A 12025-nucleotide genomic window follows, 5' to 3' on the forward strand; every position below is an offset into this window, starting at 1 on the left:
ATTTCTCCACGCTCCAGCTTTGTTCCTGGTTGATTACACATTTTCTGTCTAATCTTCTTAAGTAAGTAATTTTAGTTTGAATATGGTGGAGTACTTTACTGCAGGAGAATAAACAGGACGCTTGGAGCTTTTGCTCTCTGCCCACCTCCAGTCCAAACCCCATCAGAGCTGCAGAAGCCCAGAACATATTAAGTAAATCCAACATGTAAAGACTGTGTTGTTAATAACGACAGCTGATGATGTAACGACAGCATGTTTGTGTTTTGATCTTAATACATTAATCCAGGCTGGTTTCTTATGGATTAAAAAACAAACAAGCAATTTGAAACTGGACTTTTTTTCACTTTATAAAAGAGTAAAAAACCCCAAAAAACACTTTAGGATTTAGAGTTACAGCAGCTATACTGTTTTTTTAAACTCAGGTCCAATCTGTTTATTAAACGCAGAACGTATGACATGCTTTTTCCAAGATGACCTATTGTTGGGTGTGTGTCAGAAACCTCTACCAGCTCATTAGCCCAACCATCCATCCCCGAGGGTCTGCTGACACGTCTGAACAGAAAACCTTTACATCAAAGTGAACTCCAACTCAAACAGTGGGACCTGTTGATGCCACAGGTGAAAGTTATTCATGCACGAGCATAATCCCAGCTCTGACACAGCTACAGCTTTCAACATTCCCGTCCTGCACAGGTTTCCCTTCTCAGGGCTCAGGTACATGTGCTGGATATTTCATGTCTTATTGCTGCTCCCTCCAGTACAAACCAACCAGCCTGAGAGGATGAATACACTGGTGATCAGGTCAGCCGGCAGGCGTCCCTGGTTGGAGCTCCCTAATGCAGCTAGCACAATGGCTATTTTTTTGTTTACTGTCAGTCAGGCTCAAACGATTATTTATGAAAAGCACAAAGAGGAGAGCACACAGATGTCCCATTGACACGGTTACTCATCCATCCAACTACAAGAACTCGCCAGCTGGAATGCTGTTTCAGATCAGTCATATGTTTTTGTTATGAGGGAAAAAAACACACTGAAGGCTCTGGGTTAAAATAAAAGAAAACAAACCTCTGCAGCATCCTGCACATCCACAAGTCTGCGACGCCCAAAATAGAATAAAACTGCTGCCTGTAATCAGCGCAGCCGCTGAAGCCTCGGGTGACGTGAAGATTGTACCTCAGCTTTCTTACCTCAGCGAGATGAACACCTCCTCCAAGGCCAAGGTCTTTAAAGTGAAACGTAGTTTGATAGACCATCATCAAAGTCTTTTGGCATTACAACAGATGCTGTAAGACTTATCTGGACTAGGCACCGTGGTAACCAGGAAAATTAAGGAGAAACCAGACTCCAGATTTAAATCTTCACTGGAGCACAAAAATCCATGTTCAGGAGATGTTCTCATGTTTCTTCTTCAAACCGCTGGTGCTTGAAATGTCAGCTTTTTGTGATGGAAAACATAAAACTTAGGCCTGTGGTGTGCAATGTACCAAACCTCCTCTTTTACTACTGATTTGTTTTCAGGCCAGAACCTCCTGCTGCTGCTGGCTTGAATGTGTTTATGCATTTCCTCCAGATGAATAAGATCTAACAAAGTCATTGTAGTGTCCTTTTATCCTCTGAGGAAAAAAAGGACAATAGAAAAAGAGAGTGGTAGATAAGGAAGAAAGTGACTACATCTACTACCCAGCTCAGTTACAGCTGAGTACAAATATAAAAAAATCAAAGATCGAGAGAAGAATTAGAGTGGCACGAAGACCTAGGATAGAGATGTGATAAGGAAAGGAAATGAGAAAAGAAGGCAGAGAATGAGGAGTGAAAGGAGTCATAATGGAGCAGAGAAATGGAGATACTAGAGTTGGATGTCTCAAGACCACTTTTACATGGTCTTGGTCTTGTCTTGGTCTCGCTGTCTCGGTCTTGGTGTCTCAGATCGACATAGTGGTCGGGAGATTTGGAGTCAACAGTATCACACACAACATAACGTTTGATAATGTGTCATGTGCAAAAGCATCAGCTCTAAGAGCCGTGTTTAGAGAGTGCTTTGTAGTGAATCAGAAGAGTCGACTCCCATTGAGCGAGAGCTGGCTCCTCACTTAATTTCCTTTGGCTGCTCAGCTCTCGCACAGTGGCTCAGCTGTGCTCCAATCCCTCCATATTGTGGCCAATCACATGTGAGGATATAGGATAATATCATTATGTGAAAAACAGAGAGGGTGAGAGACGCGACAGTCAAGTGGAGCATCCGTCTGTCTTCTCAGTAAGTGAGTGAGACAGTAGACAGCGGTGAGGAGGGCTGAGCGAGTGCATCACAAAAACACATTAATATGCCTTTTTTGTCTTGGTCTTGATCTCGATACCCTCTGGTCTTGGTATTGTCTTGCTCTTGGTTTAGGCGGTCTTGACTACAAGCCTAGGAGATACCAGTGTTGACCTCGGCAAACGAAACTCACAAATCCAGCAACTCTCTTCACAGCTGACACATTTTACTATAACTTAAACGACAATAATAAAATGTTTAAGTTAAACTGTGTCTCTGAAGAATAATTACGGCGAGTTGAGCTGGAGCAGACCGACAAAGGTCAAACGATGCAACTAAATAAATCTCCCATCATAATTAGCCAGATGGCACCATACGGCATCTAATAACACAGATCTTAAGGTTGAACAGATCTGAACATCTTTAGGATGAATCCAGAGGAAAGCTGAAATAAAGGCTTTAGTGTAACATCTCCCTGACAATGAGATAAATCTGTAATGAGATCAAAGTCTGCTGAAAAGGCAAACAGTTCAACTTGTGTTTAATGTAACTGAAGAAGAGTCTGTGCTTTATGGACTCCTCATCATCAGCCTCGACAATCGCACCAACTCAGCTGCTGGGTTTCCTTCCAAATGTGACATAAACTATTAATGGTGACAAAAAAACGTGGATTAATTCTCTGTGTTCTTGGTCACTGTTGTTATTTCATCCTTTTGTTTTGCTGTAACAAAACAAATTTCCCACCTGTGGGACTAATAAAGGCCATCTTATCTTATCTTATCTTTTAAATAAAAACTGAATTCTGTTGTGAAAGATCCAAAAAATATCTGGGATCCTTTATTGTGAAACTTGGGATCTTTGAATATGTGAGAAGCTTCAGTGCATGACATCATCATCAGTGCATGGAAAGTTAAAGAAAGTATAAACCAGGTGTGACCAATCTACAAATGGCAGGGGAGCAATGAGCCACTGTGTAGGTTACACGGTGTTGTCCATCTTACTTTGGACGTGAAAGGGTTCAGAAAATTTGGAATTGGGTCATGACTGGGTCATTTTCCCATACACTTAAATACAATATGTGGCTTCTGTCAGGGTTAATAAAAAGACTATGATCCAAAAGCTGAACAAAACTGAAGAAAACCCAACACGGCACTCAAATTCACTTCTGCACACTAAACAGGGAAAATTCAGCACAGAAACTAACAGCTGGATGTTTTCATCTCATTTAAATTTTATTTCTGTCTTTAAGAACAAATTAGGAATCAGTTGTAGGGATGACATCGTGTAAAGACCTGGACCTTCTCCCTCTATGAAAATGGCTTTATGTGTCGTACACATCTTAACATAGCAGACATGTCACTTCAGAGTACCGCTCCTGAATCTCAGAGCTGGCGTCTTTTCGATTGTAAATACGGAGGGGAACGCTGGACAGATCAAACCCTACACCCACTTCCTCCCCTCCCAGCGGAGCGATGACCCACCCTCCGACGTGACTCTAATCTCCTCCACGTGTCTGACTCCTCCATACTGTGTCAGCTCTAATTGGCCATTACAGCAGTCATGTGTCGTGGCCCACACTGTAGCCTGGGCTGAACTTTTAGCCTAGCTGATTAGCCGACGTTAGCCTCGTCACTGAGATCAGCATACAGACCCTTCTGTGATATGATAAGGGTCCCCGTGTGTCATCGCCACAACGTGGGAAGAGTTTGATGGAGGACCGTTCTGCACTTCCTGCACCGACGTAATGACGCCGCTCCTAATTAGGTGGGTACAAGCAGTGGCGATTAATTCTGCTAACCTGCAGTTTACCTGGGGGAGGCTGACGTGTGCTTGTTACCCTCGAAAAGTCAGATAGGTACAAACATTGAAGTCACATCTTTTCTACAAAGCCCAAGCTCAGAATGTTGGTCACATAGCTGAAAGTAGGAAAGTTTCAATGTCTTCAGCCTAAGATGACAAATATTTATGGTAATTGGCCTGTATTTGTACAGCGCTTTACTTAGTCCCTAAGGACCCCAAAGCGCTTTACATATCCAGACATCCACACATTCACACACTGGTGATGGCAGCTACATTGTAGCCACAGCCACCCTGGGGCGCACTGACAGAGGCGAGGCTGCCGGACACTGGCACCACCGGGCCCTCTGACCACCACCAGTAGGCAACGGGTGAAGTGTCTTGCCCAAGGACACAACAACCGAGACTGTCGGAGTCGGGGCTCGAACCGGCAACCTTCTGATTACAAGACGAACTGCCCAGTGGCGCCACGATCGCCTCCATTTATGTCCTGGAGGCCGATACAGACCAACAAACACAGCAAACGACTGAAAATCAGGGACTGAAATCCTAACAAGCACAATGTTAAACTACTCCGGAAAGGAAATTTAGGAATGTTACTGATCTTCATCTGCGCCAGCAGGTGGCACCAGCGTGCACAAACTTGTTCTCACATAATGAGCGCTAATAATCTTAATTATATTTTCACAATAAAGCAGCAATTAAAAAAAAACATGAATCTGTAACAAATTAACTTTTTTTCTAACCTTAAACTCAACTGTCAGATGATAGATTTGCATATCAGCGGCTATGCAGACGATACCAGGGGGGCAGGAGTAGCTCAGTAGGTAGAGTGGTGGCCCGGAAGGTCGGGGGTTCAAACCCACTGAACGGCTACCCTGAGGTACCCCCGAGCAAGGTACCGCCTCTACACACTGCTCCCCGGGCACCCAATGGCTGCCCACTGCTTCACTGAATGAATGGGTTAAATGCAGAGAGGAATTTTGTCACGGCTGGGGAGCAGTCGTGTGGAGTATTGAAAAAAGGATCCAAAATGCAGGTACTGGCTGGGGTGCGAGTGAGTGTTTAATTACAGCGGTGATAAGGTGACAAAACACAGGAAGAGCAGAGCGGGGAGTAAACAAACCTAAACTGGGAAAAACTAAAGAACAAAACTTAAGCCAGACACTCACGGGAGGAGGAGCAAAATGCACAAAGAGAGATGGCAGAGAGACACAAAATGAATACCAGGTAACATAGAATCATGCAGACTGACATGGAATTAAACAGACGACACGACAGAGAGCACAGGAAAACACAGGGCTTAAATACACAGGGGAGTAATGAGGAAGTGGGCAACAGGAGGGAGACACAGCTGGGAGAAATGAGGCTAACGAGACAGGGGAGAGGTAAAACTGAACACACTGACATGAGACATAAACTTTCAGAATAAAACAGGAAACACACAGACACAGAGAACCAGACAGGACACTGAACTAGACAGGCAGACTCATGAGCGGACACAGTGACACCATAGACAGACGGCGGGAACACAGAAGTGGGAGCAGGCAGGCACAGAACAAAACCTAAACAAATGGCAAACCTCAACCAAAGATATAACAGGATAAACAAGCACAGGAAATAATACAAAGAAACACAAAACACTGAGTAGACAGACTCAGGACCATGACAAATTTTCCCACGGGGATCAATAAAGTATACATTATCAACCATCACGTTAAAGACAGCACAGAGTACAGATTACTCAGGTACGATCTGCCTTTAAATTAATTCAAAATCAGTGTGAGGGACGTTACTCAGGGCAGTATGACAGCTGTACACGTACTACCGTGTAGTCTAATGCAATGCTGTAAAAGAAAGATGGCAAATAGAATCGTAGAGATCCAGAGTCAAAGCCTATATTAGTGACGTAATAAGAGTTAGTGGCATGTGGTCACAGCAGGGTACTGTAAAAACATGAGAAGAGACCAAGTGTGTCTCCATCCTGAATAAGGTCCTGATGATTTTTAATAGAATTTAAAAAGAAACTTTACACTGTTTTCACATTGTCTTCCATTAAATGTGTCCCAAAACAAATTAAGCTGTCGGTCTGTGACAGAAACAGCAGTGAGAAGTCAAACATATCAAGTGTATTCACTGTACAACAATGCTACCAGGACCTACTGAGACATGACTCATGGTTCTGCATCAAAAATCCTGAAAGTCAGGAGCTGAGTTAGAACGGCCGTGGCTCGTCTGAGTGAAAGGATCGGTGCCGGCTGCGGTGCACAGACTCCCAGTCAGGCTTGTAATTTGGGCGCTCCCTTTGATGGGATTGAGAATCTGGTATATCTGGCTGCAGTTGGCAAACTCTGGCCATGTGTCAGGTTTGAGTTTGAGGCTGATGCCTGGTTGGTGAAGAAATCTTAAAATGTTTTGCCCGTTTCTGTCCATCCATCCGCTTTTCAGGGTTGCACTTCCCAGCTCTTTGCTTATTTCCGGGTCCATTTGCTTTCTTCTTGCACTTCACTAGACTAGCTTTGTATGACCCACCGTCCAAACTAATCTGTCCTAGGCCTTGGTTCAGACACTATGACACCACGTTTTAGCTTCACCTACTTTAAGACCATCCGCCCAACTTTCCTCTGATTGGCTTAAATCTCCACTGATCTTGAAACTTTCACCATCACGTGGATGGAAAAATCACAACTCTGTTCCCTGTCAATGCTGATTTGAACATTTCCTTGGCCGTACAGAGATCTGTGGAAACAGACACGAGGAGGCTTCACCTTTAATTGATGCTCTGCCTTCTTGTGTTTGCAGCTGTACCCAGGCCGCCGTGCACCGCCTGCTTATTTCGTGTCAATATCGCTGAGGGGACCGAACACAAACAACAACAACAACAACCTGTCCCTGAATTCACTCTATTAGCTTTGAACAGAGCTGTGACTCAGAGCGCCTGATTTGCGATTTCCCAGTAGCTGAGGGGCTAACAGCAGCTCCAGTCATTAACAGCAGCGCCAGTGCACAGCAAATACACACCGCAGGCTTCTCTGGAAGCCTAGCAACAATGTACCTGATTGGGCTAATTACGCACTATTATGCTGTTGTGTTCAGACCACCAGTCCTGAATTAATAACCTCAATGACTTTCTTTGGCTTTGACAGAATCAAAGACTTTTTAGCAGGTTCAGCTGAGTGACGCTTTAACAGCCTCTGACACCAACTAAATGATCTCATTTATGATTTAGATATTTTGATCAGCTCAACATCAAAGAGCTGATTTCAGCACCACAAACACAGTAAACAAATCTGCACAACTTTCTCTCACCGCGTTTGAGTATCGAACGTCGTGTCAGCCAGCGACTCATCCAATGTTGATGCAGCTCTACAGAAAGCCAGCGAACGCTTTGGTCAGTTTCACATCATGACTTCTTTCAGCTGTTGGCTTTTATGTGCAACGACATACTGACGCGGTGCAACACTTAGCTCAGGTTGAAACGTGACGAAGAGCAAAGCAGGTAAACAAGCTTTTTCACCAGCTCATTTGAAATCCTGAGCAGCTGCGAGCTCTCACCCAAACAGGTCTGAGTGAACTCTCAGGAGAGCTGTAAACGACTAAGCTGCCGGCCGCCAGTCCTCTGATGCATGCTGCACTGTTAGCCTTTGCAGTAATTTCCATAGCTTAGTACTGCAAAATCAACAGTAAAAAACTCTAAAGGATGTTTGCAGTTTAGTACTGTAATTTGCAAGTAATTGTGGGAAAATTCCATGAGATTACATTATTTTTACGGTAACTCACCGTACTCATGGAAACAGCTGTAAAATACAGCAAATGTAACAATTGGTGATGTTACTGAGATTATACTATTACACCATCCGGATTTCTGTTGTTTTCTACTGTAGATCTAAGAGTAATTACTTAAATCCTCATTCAGAGTGTATTACTATAAAATGCAATTCACTGTGAGAGTAGTACAACATATAAACTACAACATACAGCATCATTTTTAACTTAAGGAGTATATTGCAGCCACACTAAAATGGAATTTCTTGAATTGAGCCTCATATATTAAAAAATGTATTTGTTTATTCAAACAATGTGAAACATTATTACAGTCCACTTTGTTTCAAACAACCAGTCTCACTCTTACAAAAAAGAATATTTAAGTATAAGTATACTTTAAAAACTAGAAAACAAGCAAGTATACCTTTAGTTCACTTTGTATGTATTTTCTTGATTTTTTAGACCAAATTACATTTAAGCATACTTTAAGTACAGTTAGAAGTATACAGAAAAGTATAAGTACATTTAGTCTATACTTGTAGTATAGTAGTGCTAGTAGTATACTATGTAGTTTGTAGTTTATTTGAAGTATACCTGAGGTTTACTAAGAAGTACAAGTAAATACCCAGCATGCATTGCAGTGCTTTAACTGTGAAATTAAAACAACAATGAAACAAATGATTGATGTTTTAAAACAAGAATCTGTCAAAAATTCTTGTGTAATGTCTTTTACCTTTTGAATAGAGTAAGTGGGGTAAATCATTAATTTAAAAAAGGAAATTGTTCAAACCGTGAGTGAAAAGGGTCAATAGATAATAAACCTCAACTCTCAAAACACTTTCTCACCTGTTCACAATATAATTCTGGTACTTGAACTGTGGGTGCAGGTCTCTACAAATGAAGCCTTCTGACAGTTAGAACTGTTATCTTACTGTCTGGGGAATGAAAAGATTTGTTACATGTGAAAAATAAGTTTCAATTGCATTTTAATTACTGTTTTTCAATCAGGGATGGAAATTGAAGAGGAACTCACAAGCCTCCTGCCGACACTAGACAGAGAGAAAATAATCTGCATTGTAGAACATCTGACGGACGTTATTGGTGTACAACAAAAAAGTGATCTTTTGTTTGTGGAGGTGGAAGATCTCAAACCCTTTCTCACACCAATTCAAATACGTAAACTACTTCTTGCATTTAAAGGAGGTTTGTGTAGGTTCTGTACAAATCATAGACTTGAGTCTATGATTTGAAGGTCACTCATAGACTCATATGTCACTGATTAGCTTCTTTTTTCTTCACCATACCATTCTACACATGTACTTAGACAGTATGATATTGAAGAGCTTTTTGGGGCTCACATTGTCTGGTAGTTAATTAACTTGGATAACATAAACAAAAGTAGACACTGAATCTAACACCAGTAACCTTTCATTGGTAATGGTAGGACTAAGGGTTTGAAATTGTGACAAACTGTAAAATATAGTGTATTTTTCAACTTTTCAATGCAAGTCCTTGAGTTTGTAGTTCTTCTGCAGTCCTGGGATTGATTTTCATCTTTAGACAGGGTCCCCTAAACTGCCTTTCTGTTAGTACTCAATCCTAAATGCAGGGTTCATCTTTTAGTGAGGACATATTTGTTGAAATAGCCATATAAAGTTGCTTTTCCAATTATCTCTCTTTTTCCTTTTTTTTTTAGATGGCAACAGACCAGAGAACCTGAATGACACCATTACTCTGGAGCTTTGCCCTGCTGCATCAGCTGAAACATCAAGCCATCCACCTCACCCCTCCTCCTCCACGTCCACCACTATGTACAACCATTACTCCAGCTCTTGGGTCTCACACTTACAGATTCCTTGGGAAAGATTTCCACTCCGACTGCCGCAAGAGGAGACAGAGCTCATCCAGAGGACAGGAGAAGTATGGTTAGAATTGTTGTGGAGGCCATGCAAGTTCACTGCAGGAACCCTAAACGTGCATCTTGTGAAGAGGTTGCTAAGATCATTGTAAACAGATACCCTCAAACATTTGCAGATTTTACTGAAAAGGGAGAAAGACTGGGTTGTGGACATTATTCACTACTAAGAAGCATCAAATCTAGAGTTGAACATGTTAATCGAGATAATACAACACATAGACTTCGTCAAACAAAGAGAACCAGGAATGAGGAAGACTGCAGTCCCAACAGTAATGTAACCTCACCTAAAAAAGTTAGATGCCTTGTTGATAGCTATGGTTGTATTAATTGGCAACCAGTTGAACTTCCTGAGGGGGAAACGCCAGCTTCTTTAGAGGAAAAGAAACACATCTTGTTAACAATTTTTAATTCAGAAGGACCTGGAGCTGTGGAGAGACCTGATGTGGATGATTTCATGTGCCTCACATATATTTCTCAGCGCCAGCTTATCAACAGTTGTCGCTCACTTTCAGTAGCTGAAATTCAGGAGCAGTGGCCATTCTTGTTTACTCGGAAAGGTCTTTCGAACCACTTTTACAAACTCACAGGTATTGATATCAGTGAGTGCTTAAGTCAGGCCCTCATAACCAAAGGCAGAAGGATTATTAACTATTTCTCCAGCCAGAAGCTCAAATGGAACCTTGGTATAAGGACACTTCTTCAGCAGATAGAAAGTGAGGGAGTTTTGACCAACAACAAGGTTGGCACAGCAGCCATACTTCTCATGATGAAGTATTACAAGGAAGATGAAGACTCCCTCTTTGTCTTAGCAGATGTAAGCTTCTTTAATACAGCTCTAGGTTTAATGCTGTTGCTTGCTGTCCTGTTTTTTTTTTTGTTACATAAAATGTTTTGGTCCTTTTTCTGGCAGGAAACATCTACCAGGATGTCCCTTGAAGCAGAGAGCAACCTGCCAATCACCCCGAGGCTGATTATGCTTGGTAAGAAGTCATTATTGAAATAGAACTGATTAGACCATATTACAGTTTCTGTTTGGCAGACAGGTATCCAGTCTCTGTTTATTTAGCTCACATTTCTGTAATTTCCTTTATAAACCGAGGTTGTTGGACATGTGTCTCAGTGAATCCAGCAAAGTAACAATATCACATTTCACATTACATATTACTGATCAATAAGGTAATCTAGCTACACCAACAGCAGAAATACTGAAGTCAATACTGTAAAGTTTAACAGCAGCACAAACTATAAACTCCAAAATAACCATACAGTTGATGGAACTCAGTTGATGGTAATTTAATTGGGCTGACTCTTTGTTAGGTGTGTTTAATGTGCAGAATAATTCCCAATTATGTACAATTATAACATGTTAACATGGACTACATAAGGCCATTAATGATTAACTGTACATAGCTATTTGCTCTTTGATTATCTAGACAGTGTGAAGAAGTGAAGTATTGAAATTATTTTATGTTGCATAATGACAACATGTTGCCCCTATACATTTAAGGACAAAGTTCAATGACCGCCACCTGCTGGATGGTGAGTGCAGAGGGACGTGTAATTGTTGAGCTGGACGAAGAGAACACCTTTGCTGATGCGATGTCTTCTTTGGTTCATTCTATGTATTGAACCTGGAATACCAGGAGTCAGCGTGTGCAACACTGGAACTAATTCAGAGGTATGTTTGAACAGTTAGCTAATAGTGATAGATGATGAATAAATTATCCCTAAGTAGGTCATTGTTTCACATCACAACTCAATGTTACTGTATGTTACTATTTATTGTGGCATGCTTTAAGGTTTTTTGTAAGGATAAACCATGAAGAGGGAACAAAATGTACCTCCAAGGTTGGGACAAGCAGAAAGACTGGGACCACTGTGAAGCGAAAGGTTGTTCACATTAACCTTCATATCACAACTTTCCTCCAGCGGCTTATTGAATTTGAGTGGAAAACTTCAAATTAGGTAACTGTTGTTGCCATTTATAGTGAATTTCTTGTATAATTTAAGTGACCAATGTGTTGTTACCTGTGTCTCCACAGATGATCTGTGGCCCATGCTTTCTGGACATTTACACAAGACGAACAACAATGAAGACAAGCTCTCTTGCCATCTTACAAGACGCTGTCTCTGTCCAATAGGTTTTTTGAGTGCAACAGTTTTGATTTTTTTTTCCTTCTTTTACCCGTTTGTTAAAAAGTTATTTCAGCTACTTACACTTTAGTTGTCACATGTATTGGCTCACCCTACAAATCAATGAACTCAGTCCACAAAGCAAGGTCAGGGTTCAG

At 41.6% G+C, this 12025-nt stretch overlaps 2 protein-coding genes across 4 annotated transcripts in view; one reads left to right on the top strand and one right to left on the bottom strand.

Annotated features, from left to right (window-relative positions):
* The window catches only part of LOC100704734 (glutamate receptor ionotropic, kainate 5), a 218909-nt gene that overhangs the window by 171603 nt on the left and 35281 nt on the right, over positions 1-12025 (bottom strand). The gene's annotated exons all lie outside the window — the stretch shown is intronic.
* LOC109196392 (uncharacterized) lies at positions 8378-11925 on the top strand. Of its 2 annotated transcripts, none has more exons than XM_025902100.1 (4): positions 8378-9019; positions 9513-10548; positions 10645-10714; positions 11242-11925. In XM_025902100.1, exons 2-4 carry the CDS (start codon positions 9739-9741, stop codon positions 11361-11363), a joined length of 1002 nt encoding a protein of 333 aa, XP_025757885.1. In that variant the 5' UTR covers positions 8378-9019; positions 9513-9738; the 3' UTR covers positions 11364-11925. The 2 variants fall into 2 exon arrangements, with proteins under 2 accessions (XP_025757885.1, XP_025757886.1); XM_025902101.1 differs by having other exon boundaries at positions 8378-8932.

The sequence above is a fragment of the Oreochromis niloticus genome, linkage group LG22, assembly GCF_001858045.2.
Source record: "Oreochromis niloticus isolate F11D_XX linkage group LG22, O_niloticus_UMD_NMBU, whole genome shotgun sequence".
NCBI classification, from domain to species: domain Eukaryota; kingdom Metazoa; phylum Chordata; class Actinopteri; order Cichliformes; family Cichlidae; genus Oreochromis; species Oreochromis niloticus.